At 32.7% G+C, this 22,453-nt stretch overlaps 3 protein-coding genes across 3 annotated transcripts in view; 2 read left to right on the top strand and 1 right to left on the bottom strand.

Moving 5' to 3' along the window:
• The first annotated feature begins 501 nt into the window (after positions 1-501).
• Positions 502-3,396, top strand: LOC137924837 (gastrula zinc finger protein XlCGF57.1-like). The gene is made up of 2 exons (XM_068768214.1): positions 502-709; positions 2,179-3,396. Exons 1-2 carry the CDS (start codon positions 524-526, stop codon positions 3,394-3,396), a joined length of 1,404 nt encoding a protein of 467 aa, XP_068624315.1. The 5' UTR covers positions 502-523.
• A 2,507-nt stretch (positions 3,397-5,903) lies between these two features.
• LOC137924986 (zinc finger protein 431-like) lies at positions 5,904-7,557 on the bottom strand. The gene is made up of 2 exons (XM_068768415.1): positions 7,286-7,557; positions 5,904-7,216 (listed from the first exon to the last, which is right to left on the bottom strand). The coding sequence occupies exons 1-2, from the start codon at positions 7,475-7,477 to the stop codon at positions 6,011-6,013; spliced, it is 1,398 nt and encodes a 465-aa protein (XP_068624516.1). The 5' UTR covers positions 7,478-7,557; the 3' UTR covers positions 5,904-6,010.
• A 3,022-nt stretch (positions 7,558-10,579) lies between these two features.
• RhoGEF2 (Rho guanine nucleotide exchange factor 2) overlaps positions 10,580-22,453 on the top strand; it is a 292,722-nt gene continuing 280,848 nt past the window's right edge. Inside the window, exon 1 of the mRNA XM_068768213.1 lies at positions 10,580-10,828. The gene's annotated coding sequence lies outside the window, so the exon portion shown is untranslated. The remainder of the gene's footprint in view (positions 10,829-22,453) is intronic.

Here is a 22,453-nt window from a genome sequence, read left to right as displayed (position 1 = left end):
ATGGTATATTCAAAATAGTCAATTAACTTTTATTTTTTAAAGATTGCGACTTAAATACCGACACTTCACTACCCTAAGGAGACATAAAACCCACGTAAACATACGACAAAAAAAACATCTGTAATATAGCAAATAAAATAATATGACTAATTTTTATAAAACCGGTAAAGGTCGATGTAGCAATTTTATATAACAAACTTTTTAAATTAATGCTAATAACTAAAACATGGCTTATAGATTCAAAATGTAATTTAATATAAAACTTACTATAATTATAATATATACATAATTGATAGAATTTCACTTGACTGAAAGTTTTATTATTTTCTAATTATTTATCTCTTTTTAAAAAATAATTCGTTATATTAGTCGAACGATAGCTGTCACTGTCTACCAACGTAATGTCATAACAATAACAACTTTCAATTGCATTAAAAATATTCTATTTTAATCTATGTTTAAATTGATTTACAATAATTAGAAGTATAATAATCTATTGTAATAGTTAAACACATAAAAAATAATGAATTCTGATGACGCCGTGACCATGTCCGCTCTAAAATTCGTTTGCGGCGAAAGCGACCACGTCTGCAGGTTATGTTTTGCGACTACAGAAAAGAAAGAAATATCTATAGGCGACAGCGTAAGAATGAAGAGATATTATTACGATGAAACGGTCACCTATGTCACAATGTTTCGCGATCTTGGTGTAAGTGATGTAGCATACATAAATAGTGTTCATACCTATCATACAAACCAGATTTAATAGTGACAATCCAACAATTAACTTTCGTGAGCCCTTGCGTCTGGTAACTCAATCGATCATCTGCCCTAGTGGCCTAGGAGCTTACTTCCAATCTAATGATATATCGTAATAAAAGTTCTATGTTAGTCTCATGTGGGTGCAATCTTCGCTGGGTACTAATAAACAGGGCTGCTCAAATTGCATTTGCAGATTCCATGGGTGCAATTAGGCAGGGTACTGAGGATGCTTGGCCTAACACCTCTTTTAAGGAAGCAAATCTCAAGGGTTCCATATAAACCCTCAGTTCCGACCTCTACATACTACAATTTCACCAGATTATATGATTGCATTGTAATATTATCTTTTACTCTGAACCTAACTGGCAAGCTCATAGTTCGGTTGACAGCTCAATAAGCTGTAGAAGTAATGCTGGGATTTCTAAAGAGTTTCATAGATACAACAACAAATTGGCAAGTTTAAGCAGAGGCAGACATACCACAGTGTGCGAGAGATCACCACAGGGGATTTAGGTTTAGAGAGAACATGAAAAGACAACATTGATATGCTTATCCACAAAGTGGACAGATCTTGGTAACGTTGTCAAAAAACACTGAATCCAGGACATACCCAATAATTATTAAAAATCTATATGAGGTTGAAGGAGGAGGTGGAAGGTGCTACAGCTGTAAAGTGCCGCATGTCACAGTTCAAATGTTTATGTAACATTATGTCAGCTTCAATGATAGGAATGCCTTGCTGGTACTTAGGAAGGTTCCTGAATTGTTGATATCCTTTCGTAATTTTATCTAATATATAAAATTCTCGTGTCACGGTGTTCGAACTTGAACTCCTCTGAAACGGCTTGACCGATTTTTACTAAATTTTATATCCGTATTCAGTAGGTCTGAGAATCGGCTACTATCTATTTTCCATACCCCTTAAGTGATGAGGGTGGTCCACCTCTAAGTTTTTTATTTTATTTTTTATACAAATTTTTTGGTTTTTATTTTATTATGATACAGCATACAAAAATGCATACATCCCTAAATTTTCACCCCTCTACGATCAATCCTTATCTTTAATTTGTTGATTAAAAACTTTAATTTTTTTGCCAAACAACGTTTGCGGGATCAGCTAGTTATACCTATAACATGACCAACACATTCATGAAAATCCCATTGACTTGCCTCCTCATGTAGCCGAAAATATTGTCCACCGCAAAGGATTAAGTAGTGTAATGTATGTGTAGTAATGTCTTATGACTGAAATGATAATGATGAAATGCCTTTAGCACTCTGCCATCTTTTTTTATGTGAAAACTACAAATGCCACACAAATAAATAGTCAACCATCTGTCATAGAAAAAATTCTGTTTGGTAGAACTTTAATTATGATCACATTTAATATGATTTAACAATGTTTATCTATTCCAGGTTTCACAGGAATCCCTGATGCCTCAAGTTCTATGCGCATCTTGTGCAACCAGTGTTGTTAACTGTTATTTGTTTCACAAACTATGTACATTTTCAAATTATAAATGGAATGAAATACTTGAGCAGCTAAATGAGAGTCTAAAGCATACTCACAGCATCAGCAACAACACCCAAAGTGTTTATCTTATAATAAATAAAACTGACAAAATAATGTTCACAAGTAGAAAGAGTTACGCTTATAAAAACAAGAAAATTGCTTTAAGTAAAATAAAAGAAATTATGAAAGGCAGACAGAAGTACGATAAAATAAAAGAGGGAGTAAGTGAATTAATTTGTGATGAATGTGGTGAACGTTTCACATCTAATTTACTCCTTATTAAACACATGAGGCTTCATACAAAGTATAGCAACCCATGTAGCAGATGCCCGAAGATATTTTCGACACCTCTTCAGTTGGAAGAACATGCGGAAAGAGTGCATTATCCAAAAAGACTAAAGTGCAATAAATGCACAAAAATGTTCAGCACAGAACGCATGTTGAAAATTCACAACAGCACCTATCATGTAGCAGCTGTTTGTAAACGATGCTCTATACAGTTTCCATCAAAGAAAGCTTTAAGAGCCCACATGAACAAACATGAACCGCACAGGTGTTCACAATGCAACAAAAACTTCACCAACAAACACACATACAAGTTTCATCTCAAAACATGTGGAAGCACTAATGAAAAATTGCCAAGTTTCTTCTGTGATATATGCAATAAAGGTTATATTAGAAAAAATGGTTTACGGACTCATTTAAAAACCGACCATGGCTTTGGTAATGTACTTTCCTGCAAATGGTGCGATAAAAAATTTGATGCAATAAGTAGATTGAAAAATCACATAGTTAAACACACTAGAGAGAGAAACTTCAGCTGCGATCAGTGCGGAGGTAAGTTTGTCACAAAGGCTGCGTTAATATACCACATAAGGCTTCACACAGGCGAGCGACCATTTCCATGTGATTTATGTAATGAAAGTTTTTTGTCTGCGTCCCGAAGAATGGAACATAAGAGACGGAAACATTTCGGGCCTACACAGGAATGTCACATATGCCATGTTAAATTTGTAACTGGCCAACAGCTAAAGAAACATGTGCAAAGACATTTCAACCCTCACAGCAAACTATATGTTGCTACCGCTGTACCAAGGTTTTCCATTTTAGCTAATAATTAAAATCATAAATAAATTCAATTGTTTCATTTATAAGTTACAGTATTCCTCATTTAATTTGGCACATCAGAAATATCAATATTTTGTAAAAAGAATCAATTTTAAATGTTCTGCTCTGATCGAAATAGAAGTGAAGGTTGAGGTAAGAAACATGTCTTTGTTCGACAAGAAACATCACTCTTTATTCCTAAAATTCAGTAAAGAGGTCATACAGGTTGTAATAGAGAGAAATAACACAAAGCAATAAGGGTTGGGTATATATTACAACTAAAAAACTATAGAATTTTTATAAGAACGTAATTAGATAGACAAATAGGACAAATAACTAAAGAAAAAAAAATTGTTTCAACAATATAAAAATACACCTGCTGTGATATTTTGGGAACAAAGAAACAAGTGAAATATTGTGAAGAAATATAGATTGTGATAGAAAAAATTATCGAATTGTAAAAAACCCTGTCCTTCCCAAGATAGCTTTCCCAAGATAGTTGAATCAGCCATAGCTACCATGGTAATGCACTTATAACAATCTTTTATTCTAAATGCAAAAAACTATTGCCACTAATGTATTATTTATTAGAAAAAACTTAATATACTGCCCATAATAGAATAATACTATAGCAAAATACATGCCTCACAGGAATTGTTGAACTATGTTACCAGGACAATTGGCCCAGTTTTTATAAGCTGGGCGGCTTAACCTATAGTGCAGTGTGTGCAATGCACACGGGCGTCGCGGCAACAGAGATGTGCTACAGGCATAAAAACAATGAGTGTTATTCTGCCGTCTTAAGAAGAAAGGCCGTAACTAACACCATACTGTAAGCTATACCTACTTATAAAATAGCCAGTTAAATTATAAAAAAAAACTTTCTTGTTACGACGGCAAAATTAATAGTTATAGCCACGGGGGGAGGGAGGTCTGGTCTAGGGGCGCCAGGGTTTCGTAACACGAGCGCTACACGAGCTAGAGCCGCCCCTGTTTATAAATGAAACTGCTACTTTTATTATGACTACCCTACATTAATATTCACTTTCAAAAGTACCCTCACTTAAATACATACTTTTAATAATTGCTAAAAAATATTATCCATCATTATCCTTTTCAGTATTTTCAAAAATATGGTTATTATAGTTCACAGACCCTTCCATTCCTTGAACTCATGTCAGCCGAAGATGTAAAAGCTAGCAGCATTAATATCTTTGAAACAGTTCAGTTGTATTTTTAATTACAATAGAGGCTTGCATGGTAAGCTTACACAAAGTAGAAATTGAAAAGTGATACTTCTTGATGTGATAAGTACTTGAAATAATTTCTTGTTTCTCTAACAATGATAATTACCTTCCAAACAAATCCTAAATAAAGTGTAAATAAAGTTTTAATAATGCTTTTCTTTAATAACATTTACATATACAGATTATATTATTCAATAATACTTGAATTCAAATCTAAAATTAGTTAAAAAGCTAAAATCTGGAACACATTTTATTGCAATTGTATTCCCATCACTTAAATCATTTTCATAATTAATATATTATAGGTGACACATTGTTTATATTACAATCATTTTTAATACTAATTCAATTAGTAAAATATTATGTTTAAACTAATTTATAAACACTGTGAAATTATTTTTGAATGTGGCAACCCTTCAACTCTTGTTCATACATATGCATGTTAACCATTGCTACCACTCGTTACTGTGTAGAATATATATTAGTAAACAAAGTACATGCAACTCCATTTTTATGCTTTGTTTTTTTTTTTATAATTAATGCAGTATTAATGCTATATTAATGCAGTTTATCAATAAGAATAAATTACACTTACAAAAATGTCCGTTTTAACATGAATCACTAAAAAAATTATTTTTAATTTGTCATGGAACATGCATTAAAATTTAAGAATCTTAAATTTGAGATCAAAGGTTGTCTGGTAGAGATCACCACGAATGGACCACCTCTTGTACCTTTATACGAATTGTTTCTCATGTTTTTTTAGGTGTTATCTATGGCATACAAAAAAGTGTAAATAATCATATGTGTTTGCTTTGCCGAAGCAAAACATGCAGTGCCACTTGGTTGTGGAAACCTGGCCACAGGGATGATCACACTTGTTATCACATGTAATGAATTATTACAAAATTGATTTTTTATTTTGTTTTATATGTGGACATTATTTTCAGTTTAAATTTTTTTTTTATAAAAATTCATTATTTTTGCGTATAAACAGCTATGTAATATAGATTACAATACCCGGCGATAAATATTGCACACCGACCTTTGGTTGTTGCACGAAATACTACTGACAAAACGTCACATAGGTAGTGTGGGACAGAGATAGCGCTCTGAATGTCTCTTTTCAAAGGTTGATGTGTAATACTTATAGCCAGCTACTACATTTTTACTTCTTTTACATAATTTTATTAGATGATCGAAATTTTTTACTTTAAAGAGTTGAACATGTCCCCACATTTATCATGTATTTTTTTGCATACATTCCTTACAAACATATGTACCATGTAAATGAATTAGGAGTCAAAGAACAATGTGAAAGTAGATTCCATTTCAAATGTAGAACCAATTCTCAAAACACCAGACTATCAATCTTCCTTACTCATTTCTCAGATCCAATTTTAAATGTCCTCATATTCTGTTCACCAGGCATATTCGGAGGAATCATGTTCCTGCCGTAATACAGTTTGCTTGATGGATCATGATGTCTGCTTATATGTTGCTTTAAGAAATATGACGTTACAAACTTCCTGGAGCATATCTCGCACATCAGTGTTGGTCCGATATGCTTAAACTTGATATGTTCTGCTCTAGCTGAAGCATTAACAAATCTTTCATTACAATATTTACAACTGTACGGTTTTTCACCAGTGTGTCTCCGAGTGTGGTAGAGTAAAGCCTCTTTAGATACAAATCTGCTTCCACATAGATCACAAATGAAGTTTTTCTCTCCAGTGTGTTTGATCATGTGATGTCTTAGATAGCTAGGAGCCGTAAACTGCTTTCCACATTCTTTGCAAACATGTGGCTTGGCATTACCGTGTGCAAATCTATTGTGAACCCTCAGACCACCAGGGGTGCTGTAAGCTTTTGCACACTTTTCACATGTGTAGTCCTTTTTAATGCTACTTCTTATTGGATGAGGATCAATAAGATCATCCAGACAAAGCTTTACATGTTTTAAATAGAAGTCTTTAGTCGCATACCTTTTACCACATTTTGGACACACAAATTTTGTGTTATGTTTTTCTTCATGTATCTTTAGCTTATCTTTGCCCTGACAAGTTTTGCCACACTCTCCGCATATAACAATAGTATGGACCCTGGTGATGTGCTCTTCTAGGGCTTCCACAGTGTTTCTATACTGAGGACACTCGGGGCATTTGAGCTTGTGGACTGTACTTTCATGTAGTGTTAATTTACTTTCACTGGTAAATGCTTCATAACATTTATCACAGGTAAAAGTTTCGTGGTTTATCAGGTTATGGGCTTTGAGATCAATATAACTACCAAATGACTTACTGCACATGTAACATTCAATGGGTGCTTGCTTAGATTGGTTTGTTCTTTTTTTATCTTGTTTCTTCGTCCAAAGAAGTTTTGATTCGTTTTCTTCCACAATTATATAAAGCGCTTGACCTTTTTTACTTTCATCGACATCTATGTTCAGTGCATTTGACAAGTTATTGATCACTTTATTAATTAATTGAGTAGATTTTGCACAAGTTTCTATGAATCTAAAAGCTTCAAGAACTTTGTCCACACAAGATATACACACTGCATCAATCCCCGGAATCTCGTCACATACCTTAAACATATTTAACAAATGTACTTATTGTGCCATGACACAATTTAATATGTTACATTATATACTTACATTATGACCTAGTAATTTTGTAACAATTTTATTTACTGGCTCGAATGTTTCACTCTCTCGATTTAAAGACACAGTGTCAGTAAAACGTACATATTGGTCTTTGATATAACCCAGACATAACCTGCAATGGCTGTAATGTTTTTCCGCCACAATATTGGACACTAGAATACGCAAATTTATATCATCGATCATTTTACAAGATCAATTACAATGTAGTAACTGCAATTGATACACTAAACTTGAACTTAAAATATCCGCGGGCTTTGGCAATTTTTCGTTCAAGAATCCGTACGCCAAAATAATGACATGACAAAATGGCGTGATCTTATCTCGCCTTTACAATATAATATTCATACAAAATATTAACTAATATTTTTTGCAATTCAATTTCGATTAAATTACTATTAAAATCATATTTAATTATAACTTTTCTAAAGTAAAAAAATAAATCCAATGTCATGTAATAAATCCCATGTATGTCACAGACAATACTACAGTTGACATTTATTATAACTTCAAATAAATTCAAAAATGGGTTGTCTTTAATACGTTCTTTAAAACATTATACAGAACTAATGATTTTTGCTGTATTTGTTTTAATTAACTTCATAAAGTAAGTTTCGTAGGTGTATTCGAAAATAAGTTAAAATTATCATTGATAACAAATAAGTTATATCAAAAGACATAACTTATGTTTACACCGTAAGTTCTATTGTCAAAAACATTTGTTGACATATTTTGCAAAACTCATGGTACAGTCTAGTTTTTAGGTTTCTGATATCAGAACCTTCTATGGAATTTAAATTAAATGTACATAACAAGCTGAGAAAAGTCCCAATTCAAACAAATGGTAATAAGATCGAGAAATTTTAAACGCCATAATTGAAATCATATACGCGAGTTTGTATATTAAGGTACATTATACAGTTAAGTGTAAAACATTATTGTTAGAGACAACGCATCGCTCGTGGGGTCGAAAGGTTCTCAACGGGCGACCATGACCCGGTATATGTGGCGTGACTTGGCCTCTCACCAGGTAGACCGACGTACATGTTAAGGTGACAGGAAGTCGCTGGACGCGAGCAGTGCCAGACCTGTCATCATAGTTATCTTGAGGGGAAGCCTATGCCTTGCAGTGAACGTCTCCCACATCAGGATACTCCTGTTTTTGCTGACTTACACAACACTATACACCTACATGTATTTAGTCATGTGAGCATTATCATTGTAATTGGAATACAATCTGCCAGAGTAAAATTTTTAGGTAAAAAACCTCCTGTTTCTGTAAGCTTATGAGGCATTATATTCTACACATCACATAGATAATGAGTGTCTATCTGCTGAAAAGAAGATAGATCCTAGCCATATTTTAAGTGCATTATTATGATAAATGTAAAATATCATATGATGATCTTTCTACTTTAGAGAGATTTGAAGGAATAAACAACAAAAATGTAGTTGTTTTTGTCAGTATGTTTTTTTAAACAAGATAGGAAGGACTATGTCATAATCAAACAAAACTATGAATACCAAAAATAACTTGATCTCAATGTCAAATATAATGTTTGATAGTAATGATACTCAAGCATGCACATGTAAGATTTATATAAATAAACACTACACTACACCATACAACTAAACCTTTCAAATGTATTGAGCCTTCCAGGCGTATGGCTTGGCTTTGATACTTGAGCCACTGAAGACAGTCACAATATGTCAGCTTGTAGCCAGTGCAGTAAGATATATAACAATGAACTGGCATACATATTTAAATTTACTTATCAAAAGACAATTCAAAAGAAAATCAATGTACAATATTTAGCTAATGTAGTTTGAAGAAAATGCCATCATCACAGGCAGAGTTTACTTGCGACATTGCTACCCTCAGGGTGCATATTACTTCTGAACATGGCTACAGGAAGACTAGTGAATGTGTGTCGTCTGATAAATGATTTTATTCAGTTGTACAGAATGTGATATTTGCAACAGTATGTTCAAAATTAAGTCAACCTAATCTATACAAATATATAAAATTTAAATGTTTGTATTATAAAAATATTTAATATATATACCAAAATAACATTTTTAAAAATTTCTTGTCTGTTTGTTCTGGCTAGTCTCTGAAACAGCTAGACCAATTTTGATGGGACTTATACTGGCTGGTATCTGATGTAATGAGGAGTAAGTAAGACTAATTTTATTTTAGAAAATTATTAAAGTATGTAAACAAATAATAAAATAATAATAAGAATAAAAAGGATAGAAAACTAAACAACTTTTTTTTTAATTCCATGAGTTCGCAGTCGCGGGCACAGCTAGTCAAACATATTAATTAATAAATATTGTAATTATAGAGTTTAGTTGACTATGTACTATTGTTAAAAAAATCGATTTTCGTCCATATTTCATATAAGAGATTTAGGTTACATATTTAAATTATGACCTTGCTATACAACAGCATATTAGTAAATATATTTTAATATTTTTCATGTTTTTGCCGATAAGTCGAGCAGTGGTAACCCAAAGAAACGAAGACGGAGACTTGCGATTGTATATCGCGGGTTCCGTTCTCACACTGCAATAATTATAAAAGATTACTAAAGCTTATAAACAAATTTTCAAAGGATGGGCAGCAGTATCCTCTGCATACCATGTGATGTGCAAGCCGCTTGCCAAGCTTGGCGATTCTAGTATATCCTCTGGTAGATATCTTTGCGGCGGTCTATGTCTTGCAAGGGGCGTCCATTGGGCTGAGACAAAAACAACATTGCCAATAATATTATAATTTTTAAAGCAAATACTGTTTCATTTTTATTATTATTTTTTTAATTTATTACGGTTAATATGGTAAGTAAACAAAGGTCAGAAAAAATCTAAACAAAGAATAAAATACTTTTTTTTTATATTTCTACTAAGTAACAAAATATACTAAATAATTAAATGCATACATAAAATATCGTAGTGTCTTTCACTCGCACATCACATCTCTCAGTTTATGTTTACTGATAATTATTTGAAATAAATATACAATGCACATATAAATAAATAAATAATTTTAAATTAATAAATATATCATGAGGGACACCAGATGTAAATATTTGTAACCAATATTTTACTCTGTTTGAAGAAAATTTTAATATTGTAATAGAAGTTTATATTGAATATTAATATTTTAATGTTATATTTAGATTTTTCAATGTATTTCATATGAGTAGACATTTATTAATTACCTGTGGCTAGACTGTATTTGGCACTATCTCCTTCTGACGTTCGACAGAAAGTAAAATGGCCGAAACTCGTTGGACAGCGACAGACGTCCCGTGAAATATGCGTAATGTTAAGTGGTCATCGTTGTAAATAAACATTAAAGTGGTTGTGTCGTAATAGTTGCAGTGACCGGCGGGAGTGTGCCTTGTGTTTCAGTGAATGTTAATCCTGTGCTAAAACGGATATCGAGTAAAAGTTTTGTTAGTGTTTTGCGCCTTGTTTTTACGAAAAACTTCGTCCTGTTCTCTGTTTTGGATTTATGTTTACTTGAACTCGGTAAGCAATTTCTTTACAGTTATCTTCCAGTTGTTTTTTCCTAATATTTATAGACTGAAAATTTGTAATTGGCTTTTAAATAGTTTTAAGGATTTACCAAAAGTTTTGACAGCCACGTTCGTCGCACTCGTTTAGATGTTTTTAGGTGTGAGCGTGAACGGGACGGTGTGTAAGGCATGTCGTGTTGTGTCATTCCCAATTCACGGTGGAAAGTGTGCCGCGTAATGTTTTGGTGGTTGTATATTACGAAATATTAGTTTCGTAGACGGACCGTCGTCCTCTCGACTTCATCTTGGCTAATTAAGCTTTGACCCTTATATGAACGAATGATTAAACGCGACAGCGCGACGGGCGAGCGCCCCAGTCGACAGTGACATCATTTTTGATTAGAATTATGCAAAATTACTAAACGATTTTATAACAATGGCCTGAATTTCGTCTCGTCTGTTTTAGGCGACGTGAAGTCTGGCTGTAACGCGTCTGTGGCGATTCTAATTTATGGCTTTAGTTATCAAAGGATTGAAGTAGATCAGGTCAGCGATGTGATTTTAGAACAAAGAACACTGAATTATTCTTTGAATTAGTCATATGGAATGTTTTGACATTGGCTATAAAATATGTAAATTAAATTTTAAAACTCAGATGTGTAATCTTGGCTCATAAAACTGCTTCTTACAGATATGATGTGTCCATATCTATTAGCAATTTCTTATTATTATTATAGTCAAACCCGAGATGTCTATTCCACATTATTTTTCTTTATTTATATATGAGTTACATTATTTATATAATAAGATTTATTCTATAATAAATCTCATTTGTTGATTGACAAGTGTTTTAGTTATTTTGTGTTATGTCAATGATTACAGAGATAAACTTTGATTGTAAATTTCTATATGAATTTTAGTGAAATTAATAAAAAAAACAGGGCAATTATCACAGTATATGTTTTGATATATACATATTAATCACTAAATGATTTCCAAACAAATATAAGGGCATTAGAGTATGAATTAGTGGCCATTAGGATTTAGTCTAATTAGTAAATAGTTCAATTTGTAACTGTGGGATATGTAAACAGCCTTTACTTAACAATGACCCTGAACTAATGGAGTTTCATTAATTTCATATTTAATATTTTTTTGAGTATGTACTCCTATAGGTAAATAAATCAAATAAGACCCTTTTTCAGTCACATCTAGGTAAGACTATCTCCAATAATAATATTGTCTCTGAAGTTTTTCTTAAGTTTCAGTGTTGCCTTATTTTCCAATATTCTTCTAACTTTCAAGTTATAAAATTGTTCTATCATGTGATTGTATCCTTATTTGTCTCATGAAGAACACATGTGAGAATATTTATATAGTATTGAATACCTGAGAATATAGCATAGTATAGATAGAACTTGTATTTGAACACATAAAAATATGTAAAATTAATACAATTGTTTATTCCCTGGCGACGAAGACACAAAAAAGTGAACAACGGCTTATTTATGGAATGAGCTTTCCAAGTGGCTCTAGTAATTATTTGAAATTGGAACACGGCTCATACATGTGTATGTAATGCATAGTAAGAAGGTCTGAAACCTATGCTAAATATGTGATCACCCATGTGCCTGGCTACAATGATGGACTTGGCACTCTTGTGGTGAATTCATGGAAAGCATCAGTTAGAAAGAATTTCTCTTTATATCAATATATTATTTTATTTAAATATTATCAAGTGACATTAAATTTATTCTCCAATAAATGCTTTTTCTTTCAAAGTTTCATTATTTTGTAAATGAAGTAAATACATTAATGGAATTCGCATTTGATTTTATATTTTCAAATTAAAAATAGAACAACATAATTATTGAGCCGGAAGCTGTTGTATCAGCTCCTGCTACACTACACTGGTGAGAAGTGTCAGGGCTGATAGGGGACATTTGCCTCATAGCGCATTACTATTTGAATTGCGGAAGAACTCTTTCTTAAAATCATTTCTATTGCATTATAAATGTTTTAATTTATGATAGAATTTAGTTTTTAATTCTGTGGGGGATATCCAAATATGGAGGTACTAAAATCTAACATTAACAATGATGGCCACTCCAGCAACATCCAAGCGTTATCAATTGCAGTGGCTTTAGGTTCTTATAGAACCTTTTGGAGATATATTTCATAATAATTAGTTCATATAAATTATGATGAAAAGATGACTTTTTATACTTGCAAATATGTTATGTAAGAAAGAACTCAAGTCTATTTTCATAAAAATTGATATCCTTGTTATTCATGTAATTTTTGATGACTAGAGAAAAACTAGTGTGAATGTATTGTTATCTACTTCATCCAAAGTACATAGTTTTTTTTAATAATGTTTATATTGTTTCTCATTACCTAACGAGTTTTATTTGCATTTTCCCAAACTCTAGTAAAACTGTGAAATTTGGTAGGTTATTATTGTCTTTTTCGTCAGACACTAAAAGGTTAAAGTAACTATTTGTCTATAAAATAATCTATTACCCTATTTAGTGCTAAATACATGGCTGTACTGCTTGATAATTTTGGCTTTTAATAAATAAAACTTCAAAAATGATTATTTAAAGCACTTCATGTATAATATGATCTATTTTAACAATATACAAACAATATCATAATGTGGTTACACTTTGGTGATGCTTGTGGTATGAGGAGCCAAGTTGGACTGATAATCTATTTCAGGTATAGTTCTGGTCTTCCTTACAGCATTAATGACTCTCAAATCTGTTCCTTAAACATTAGAGTTACACATCTGTTAAGTTAAACACTCTTAAAATTTACACTATGTTCTACTTTATAGTTGCATCCCCTGTGACCTTGAAGGTCCTGGTCTGACTTCTCCTTTTGAAAAGATTAATGGAGCTCTGCACAATGGCTTTGCAAGCTTTTGTAACTACATAACTTTAGCGAGTGACTCTTCTCAAGACCTTTTTACACTAAAAGTATCTCCAAATATTCTGCTATTCCATGTGTAGTGTCTGATATGCTTGGGGAATTTAAGCAAGCAATAGTAGTTACTTACACTATCTTGTCATCATCTCAGCCTGTAGATACCCACTGCAAACCTTAGGTCTCTCCCAAAGATATCGATGGGGTAAAATTTCATAATCACCCAGCTTGGCAGGACATAGGATACCGCTGACAATCCTTCTGAATAATTGCTATACCATATAATTAATGCAAAAAGTGTGAATTATACGACTGTTCTGGGAATCGAACCTGTGACTTACAATCACAAATCTTAGTCCTTTACTCCTGTGGTACCGTTTACTTTACACTCTCTAGTTATTATTCCTTCATGTCTCTCATCTCCATCCAAAGGTTGCCTGGTAGAAATCGCCTCTAGTGATAACACCGCCTCTTGTACCTCTATAAGAATTGCTTCTTGTTTTTTAGTTATTATCTGTGGTGTACAAAAAAGTGTAAATAAATATATATTCAAAACACATACACAACTAGCATTAAATATATAAAGTATTGTATAGTACCAAGCATTTGACATAGTACTTCATTAATGTATTAAAAATTGGTTGTATATGTATACATTTTATATGTTTCAGAGTAGTATAAATCCTTATGTTTATATATTGTGATATGCCATGTCTTATCAGAACTTGTGTAATGTTTTTCTCTTGATCTAATTGCAAAAGAATGCATTATTTTGTCTTTGAAAACCGCAAGACTTTTGCAGTGAGAGGTTTAGTGCATTTATCACATAACTGTTTCAGACTATCATAACGGAAATTGGTATGAAAAGAATTTTTGACAACATTAAGTCAAAACAATAGTTGAGGAATAAAAATATGAATAAAATGATTAGAAAACCTACATTTGTTTCTTTAATTTTGTTAAGTGTACACCTGTGAATTTTATCTCTTACCAGCTGTACTGTAAGATTCGGACACATTTCAGATTAATAAATTTTAATTAAACAGTGTTAACATATGAAGGTACATACTATTTTATACACTGCAAGAGATTACTAATAATGAGATACATCAAAAATCTAAAGCAATTTTTTGTATGAAGTCAAATGTTTGACGGCAGACTATAGGTTTTAAATTTGTAATGTTTAACTCATTTTCTCTTCTTTTCTTCAGAATGTTCTTCATGCATTAATATTAACATATTGCTGACTTAATACAAAAAAAATTGATGTTTTTTTTTGCATAACTGTTGTTATCTCTGTTGGCGACATTGTAGTGCAATTGTTCGTCAGTATAATATAAGCTCTGTCTCTTGTTTATAAGAGCTGCTAAATCTTTTGTTGTAAAAAATATGTATTAATTAAAAAATGATGATGTTGGAATGTAATGTAGAATCTATCAAAAAACTATATGCAGATGCTTTATCTGATGTCTGAGTGATTATATATGAAATTGTGTTAACTGTGAAAATGATACTGCATCAGAAAAAAGCGGCTCGGATATTAGGCTGCCAAAATATTAAAAGAGAAATATTATGGCAGTGATGACAATTTGAAAGAAGAATAGAATGAATGTGATATTACACCAAATTTACAGAATTATTTGAATATTCCTAGTGCAACTGTTGAACTTGATACTTGATCAATAGGGTGACGGCTTTATTTTTTGATAGTAGTGTTTTTTATTTAGTCTACGCAGGCTTGTTTGTAATATTTTTAAATGAGTTACATTAAATTTATGCAAAAACCATACTTGGCCAATGACAGGAGATGAATTTTCAGTGAAATTGCCAGTCAACAAAGAAAATTACTTAAATTTAAATTAATACAGATAAAAGATAATGCACTTTCACTGTTGTTTGAATAAATTGTGGGATGTATAAAGTCTTTCGCATTGAATTAATGCAACATTATTTTTTTATATATAAAATCACGATTGCAATCTAAGGAAGTGAAACTGCAATGCAGTAAATTACATGTAACTGTGCCGAAACAGGTTGTAACTTACTGAGTATAAAGCAACAAGCGATTAAAGTTCTTATGTATGGAACGTTGTGAATGATTATTGCTTGTCTATTTGTTATTAATAGAATCACCTGTGTTTGGTGGTTTTGGATGAATGGTTATGTAAGTGAGGCATGTATAGGAGTGTGTTTTTTGCATCGAAACAGGTTCATAGCACGCTAGTACTAGATGTGAATGATGTATGTTAATTTAATTATGGATTATTATTGCCTCATAATGTAAATTAGAAATAGATGAAAGTGGTTCCTGTAGTTGTTTATCATAGCTATATAATACATTTTGATTCTATTAGGAAAATAATGTCATTTCTGTTGACATATTTTACAGAAAAACTGTAGTAGTATATATGTTATATATGTATGTATGTTTAAGTATGTGTGTCTATGTATGTTTATGTATATTTATGTTCATTTGTTTGTGAATATGTATTTTTTTTGTACACGTGAACTACCCTTTATAAGTACTATTATCTTTTCCTTACTATGGTTGTCTGTAAGAGATTGCCTTGTGTGATAAGACCGCCCGTTGTAATTTTCTGTATATTATTGTATCTGTATATTATGTACCTTATCGTGTACAATAAAGAATATTAAATAAATAAAAAAAAATCTGATTGATTTTTACTACTCTGGCATTGATTTTGTATACTATTGTTGATTAAATATAAAAACTTGTTAAAGATGTAGTCATGTGAATTTAGTTACATTACTTTCCGGTAATATAATACATAAATTCTCAACATTTTTATTGTTAATTATTGTTATTAGTTTTTATTTAGAAGTTACAAACTTTTTTTCGTATTAAGACTTTCTTTTTTTTTATTAGACTACTGTTTTACAGGCCTCTTTTCTACCATGGTAAACTCTAATCTTTATACAATAAAATATCCTCTCTCATCCTAGGTGGAGAACTGTCTCCATAGATCTCTGTCTACAGTATAGACCTCCTGTTATTATTTTGACCTGGTCAGTCACTTAAAAGGTACTTATTGGTACCTATATGTATTTAATGTAGTTTTCTTTTTGTCTTACTTTTTACTGCTACTTTGTTTTACCTACTTATTGTTGAAATTAATAATTTATTTATTCTTTGACATATGCAAAGAGTTCTTACGTTTTTAGATAGTTCAATAGAGATCAAAGTATCTTAACGGTGTTCATTATACACTCTGACTACTCTCTTCTACTCTACCCCCGCAGTTCTTATGTGTAAGTTAGAGATTCCCTTGAAAGGTTTCTATGCAAAACACTTGAATGCGACTAAAATAGTTTTTTTTTGACCCCCGCTATTGGGGGCCTCTCATACCCCTATTTATGGTGGGACAGGGACTTTATTTGCAATTTATTTTTTCACATAGTTTTTGATTTTCTTTCTCTTCTTTCGTACTTTATTGTCTCTTTCGGTCTATTGTCTATCTTTCATGCTACAGTTATTCTATCTTTCTCTTTTGCTCTGTTCAATCTTTCATTATTTCCTCTTTTGTTATTACATTTTTCATTTTTTTTTTATTGTACATTTTTATTTTACATTATTATTACTTATCCTATAATTATTCTCTATCACAGTTTTATGTATCACTTTGGTTCTATTTTATCCTTTTTTTTAAATCTATTTTCTATTTATTTATTGTGTTTGCGTTTTGTTCCTTTTAATGGCACATTTTGCAATTGTTTGGCAGAGGGCTATGAATGAGTTTTTATCTATTCCGCTTATCAGGGAGGCTATTGACTACTCCTTGATTTTGACTAAAATAGTTGAGTGTACTGAACTTAGCGAGGTAGAGAAAATACACGGTTTCCGTACTCGGTGCCCTTCACGGCCTGTACACACGAACTGGCGGTGTACATAGCCAGTTAGACCACAGATACTCTGAACGTAACCCTTTTTGATTTAATCCTTGGTTTATCATCACAATGCGACAATTACTAGTTTCAAACTGATTAAGTGAGGTAATGAATCATGTGTGAAGGCTTTTACTAATCCTGCAACTTCAAAGCTGACTGATATAAAGATTAAACAGTTTACTTATTACTGAAGATCACGTTTGTCTTGAAACATCTATGATGATGAACCGTTTTCAAGCCATCTTATCATCTGGTGTATTTGGACAGTAGTGATATTCAGTTCCATGGCTTGGTGAATTTGAATATTAAACAGTATAATTTATCTACGGCCTGTAGTTTGAATTAATATGCTGGTTATCTGCTAGCAAAAAGGCGGTTTAACCTATAGTGCAGGGTGTGCAATGCACACGGGCGCCCCCTGAGACAAGTTCTATGGGCAGTAAAACAGAAATCCGATACATTTATCTTCTATTTCGCTGTACATTAACTTAAAACACAAGATGAAGTATGAACTATCGCGGATCGCCGCTTAGTTTCGCAACAGAGATGTGCTACAGGCATAAAAACAATCGAGTGTTATTCTGCCGTCATAAGAAGAAAGGCCGTTACTAATACCATACTGTAAGCTATACCTACTTATAAAATAGCTTGTTGGGATATGAAAAAAAATTCTTGTTACGACGGCAAAGTTAATAAATATAGCTGAGGGGGGTCAGGTTTAGCGGGCGCCAAGGTTTCATTGCACTCAACAAGCTTTTATAAAATTGTTTGCCTCACATCCTCCTATGTAAAATTTATACTAAGAAAGGAACTAATATATAGCTACTTCCGCTATGCAGCAGTAGTCGTGCAACAAAGTGCACCGCCCGCCAGTCCGCTGATAAATGCGCGTGCGGCAAACAATGCAAAACACAACTACCACCGTTGATCTACTCTCTACACGTGTTTCACCCCTCCACGTGGCATCCTCAAATGTTATACCGACCAGTGCCAAACACCGAGTCACTTTCTTATTCAGGACGGACCTCAGCGATGTAACGCCTGAATCTATTAGGTAATTTATAATTATTTAAGAAATTGCCTTAAAAATCACTACCCCTATACCTCATTCGTGGGTACTCATCTTTTCTAACACTGTACTAAAAATTATTAATTTAAATATTTTCGGTTCGAATTTTTCGAAATAAAAGGATTTTTTATTGTGTTATTTAAACCATAGATATTTTAATAAGGTATACCATACATTAATTCACAGCAAGTGATGAATGTACACCACTCTTTTATGCCTATAATTAAACCTACTGTATCTATTTAATGGAATCAGGCGTTACCTCGCGGAAGTCCATCCTAAGTAAGAAAAGGACCAATATTTAGCCACTTCCGCACATGCAGTGGTAGTCGTGCAATGAAATGCACCGCCCGCCAGCCCGCTGATAAATGCGTATGCGGCAAACAATGCGAATCACACAATCTCCACCACCAAATTACTCAACACGTGTTTCACCCCTCCACGGGGCATCTTCAGGAGTTATGTTACACCGATTAGTGCCGAACACAGAGACACTGCTTGTGCAAAAGTGACTAAATATTGGTCCTTTTCTTACTCATTCTGTATCTAGTTAGGGTGGTAAATAATGAAGTATTTTTATCTTCTAGGTTATTTAACGTAAGGTGGTAGTATTGTCGTGAATAACATGTTGATTTAAAGTAACCGGAAGTTTGTAGTTGGTATAGAGGTCCACAGTGTTGTGGGTCGATCCATTCACGCGTCGGGCACTGTGCGTGTGCGTGTGTGTGTGTGTATATATATATATATGTGCGCGTGTGTGTGTGCGTTGAATGAAATCGGACACCCGGCGTCGGTCGGCGCCCGTCGCCTTAACCTCACGCTTCTACAATAAACGGGGTGTGTAGTATTGTATGGCCAGCCACGAGATTATTGTGGTTGCGCTGGGATATTAACATTGAGCATTTATGAGGATTCTCTGGCTAGGTTTTAGTTGTTTTTAAATTATGTTATCGAAAAGAGGAATTCCGAAGAAATATAATTGTTTGTACACCAATATCTCGTTCTGCGTTTTTTTCGAAGTTGCGTCGCTGCTTAATAAATACTAATTTTCACTGTGCGTCGTTAGATTTTCGAGGTTGCGTTGTTTTGGGTTCGAGTCGTTAATTTTTTTTTTAAATTTTCTTTTTTTTTCTAAAAGATGGCAACACTTATGTTTCTAATTACGCCATGAATCTAAAAATCAACACAATTTGAATACAGTTTCATTTTCACTTTATTTTGCTAATTTTAAAAGTTCAGTTTAAATAACGTAGTGTGTTGTACTTTTTATAAAGAGAATAATAAATTTATATAAATTTTTCTGTTCTGTTTCTGGTTACAAAAAAGTAAATGTTATTTCAATTTATTTAATGGCAGAGTTATATTATTTCTGTTATTTAAATGTTTACTTTGTTCAATTTTCTTTTTAAAAAGTAGTATTTTCGTGACCCTGGAACCTATCTCCGATTTTTACATGGTTTTCTATAGAAAATCCTAATTCACTTTGCGGCGTTTCAATTTGCGTCGTGTTTTTCTTGGAACGTAACCACGACGCACAGTGAGATATTGGTGTATACGTCACGCAAAACAGAGTGTTCTATAATACTTCTTGACAAATGATTTTTATTATTTGAACATTGTTTTAAATCGGTATAAATAAAGGGCTAAGCTTGATGAATATATACACTTATATTTCGGACTTCGTGTTGTTATATATATATATGTATAATTCACAGTTTGTACGTTAATTATATAGGATTGCCACTTGTCATAAAGAACCTTCTAGAGGATAGGTAGCAATGTCAGTGTACCATAATAACACGCTGCGTTTGTCAACCCACCTGCGTTTCCATTATTGTAAACCTTGCCTCATAGATATCTTTGGGGAAGACCTGTGCCTTGCAGTAAAGGACCTAAGGATGGGCAGCAGTGTTCTCTGGATGCCATCATACGACATTGGGATCTTGAACTCGCCTGCGTGGCGATTATGGTATATCTCCCCCCCATGGATATCTTAAGCGAAGGCCTGTCATTCAGTGGTTGTTTATACATTGTATCATCCTTTTTATTTAGTGTAAAATTATTATATATATATATTTTCACACTTGCATGTATTTTATAATAGTTATCCGTATACTTTTAAATTAATTGCGTTTAAAATGATGCGTAATTAAGACTCGTGGCGACCTCGGGTCTCAGTGGCAGCTGTTCAAATTGAAACACTCTGCTACTTGCATATGACGTAAATTAATCATGCGTGTTTATGTAAAAATATCATTTGTTACAGACAGAAATTGATTTGCCAATTTACGCGGTGTAGTACCCGGCGATATATATTGCATATCGGTCTTTGGAAAGAGACAATCGACTAATTTAGGCTTCGTAGAGTACTCTCTCTTTCACACACTACCTATGTGACATTTTGTTAGTCGTTGTATTTCGTAGACTTGAATAACTGCATTTCTATCTAAAACAGATGGACTTATACTTGTTGTAACAGCTCCTAATAGATACCGGACTGTTTGTATTTCGTGCGACAGAGATAGCGCTCTACGAAGCCGAAATTACACAGTATCCGGCGATAAATATTGCACATCGACCTTTGGAAAGAGACAATCGGCTAATTTCGGAAATGAATGGAAGTAATGCAGTTATTTAAGTCTATATTATATTGTATTGAAATAGGCAATATATAAGGTATAATAAACGGTTTTATTTAGTTCGATTCGTATCGAATTTATTGTTTGGGTCAAAATTAGAAATAAAATCAATAACATTATAAATCTAAGATGGCCGCCGATACAAAATGGCGGATTACGTATTTTTCTCTAACCCCCTCAATATGGGTATCAAATGAAAGTGCTACACTAGTAAAACACGATGATTATGTCAAAATTTAAAGTTCAATATGGACGCCGTTCCAATATGGCGGATTAGGTACTACTTTTCCACAACCACCACAATATGGGTATCAAAAAACCGTTTAACTTAAAAGTTTTTTTAATGTATTTTATTGTCGCAATTCTTTATCATGTTCAAGAAGTACAAATAAAATTTCAACGAATGGCTAATGCAAGTGTATCGCAATCATATAAGCTGTTTGTAAATTGCTCGGATATGTATGTTCGTACGTCCAATGTGTTGCGCTTATCGGCGGACGCGTATCTATCGGCACTCCCTGCAGCTGTCTGGATTGCGGATACAAACATTTACTTTTTTTTTAAATTTCGCGTTATGCGCGATGGCTAGACAAAGCTGAAAGCTATACAAGCTTCAAAAGAGTTTTATTCTCTACCTTTTGTAGATACAGATATATACACCTATCCCCCGATTTACACGGTAGATACGTTCCTGAGAAAAACGTGTAAATCGAAAAGTTTGCAGAAAATGCATAGTTTTGCTATTTAATAGTTGTAATTTTTTTTTCTATAATTTTAGGTCTACACATAAATAAATATAGAATGCATTGACAAGTTAAAATATTTAATATAATACGGAAAAACTGTTTTTTTTTTTTTAAATTTAATTGCAATATACATTAAACAGCAGAACAAAAAGTTAATTACTCTCATTCTTATTTTCGGAATCGAAGGTTCGAATTCACTTTCATCACTCGAAGTTATTTGTGCCGATTCGATGTTTGAAGCAGAAATATTTACATTATGAGAAATGGTAATAAAATCGGTTATTAAAACAAAAAATTCACTTTTTTGGAAAACCGTGTAAAAGCGAAAACGTGTAAAACGAGTACCGTGT

This window comes from Battus philenor, unplaced genomic scaffold, assembly GCF_028537555.1.
Source record: "Battus philenor isolate CCGP_79_NKW_IND1 unplaced genomic scaffold, ilBatPhil1.0.hap1 SCAF_25, whole genome shotgun sequence".
In the NCBI taxonomy this organism is placed as follows: domain Eukaryota; kingdom Metazoa; phylum Arthropoda; class Insecta; order Lepidoptera; family Papilionidae; genus Battus; species Battus philenor.
This window is presented reverse-complemented; position numbering and strand designations above follow the sequence as displayed.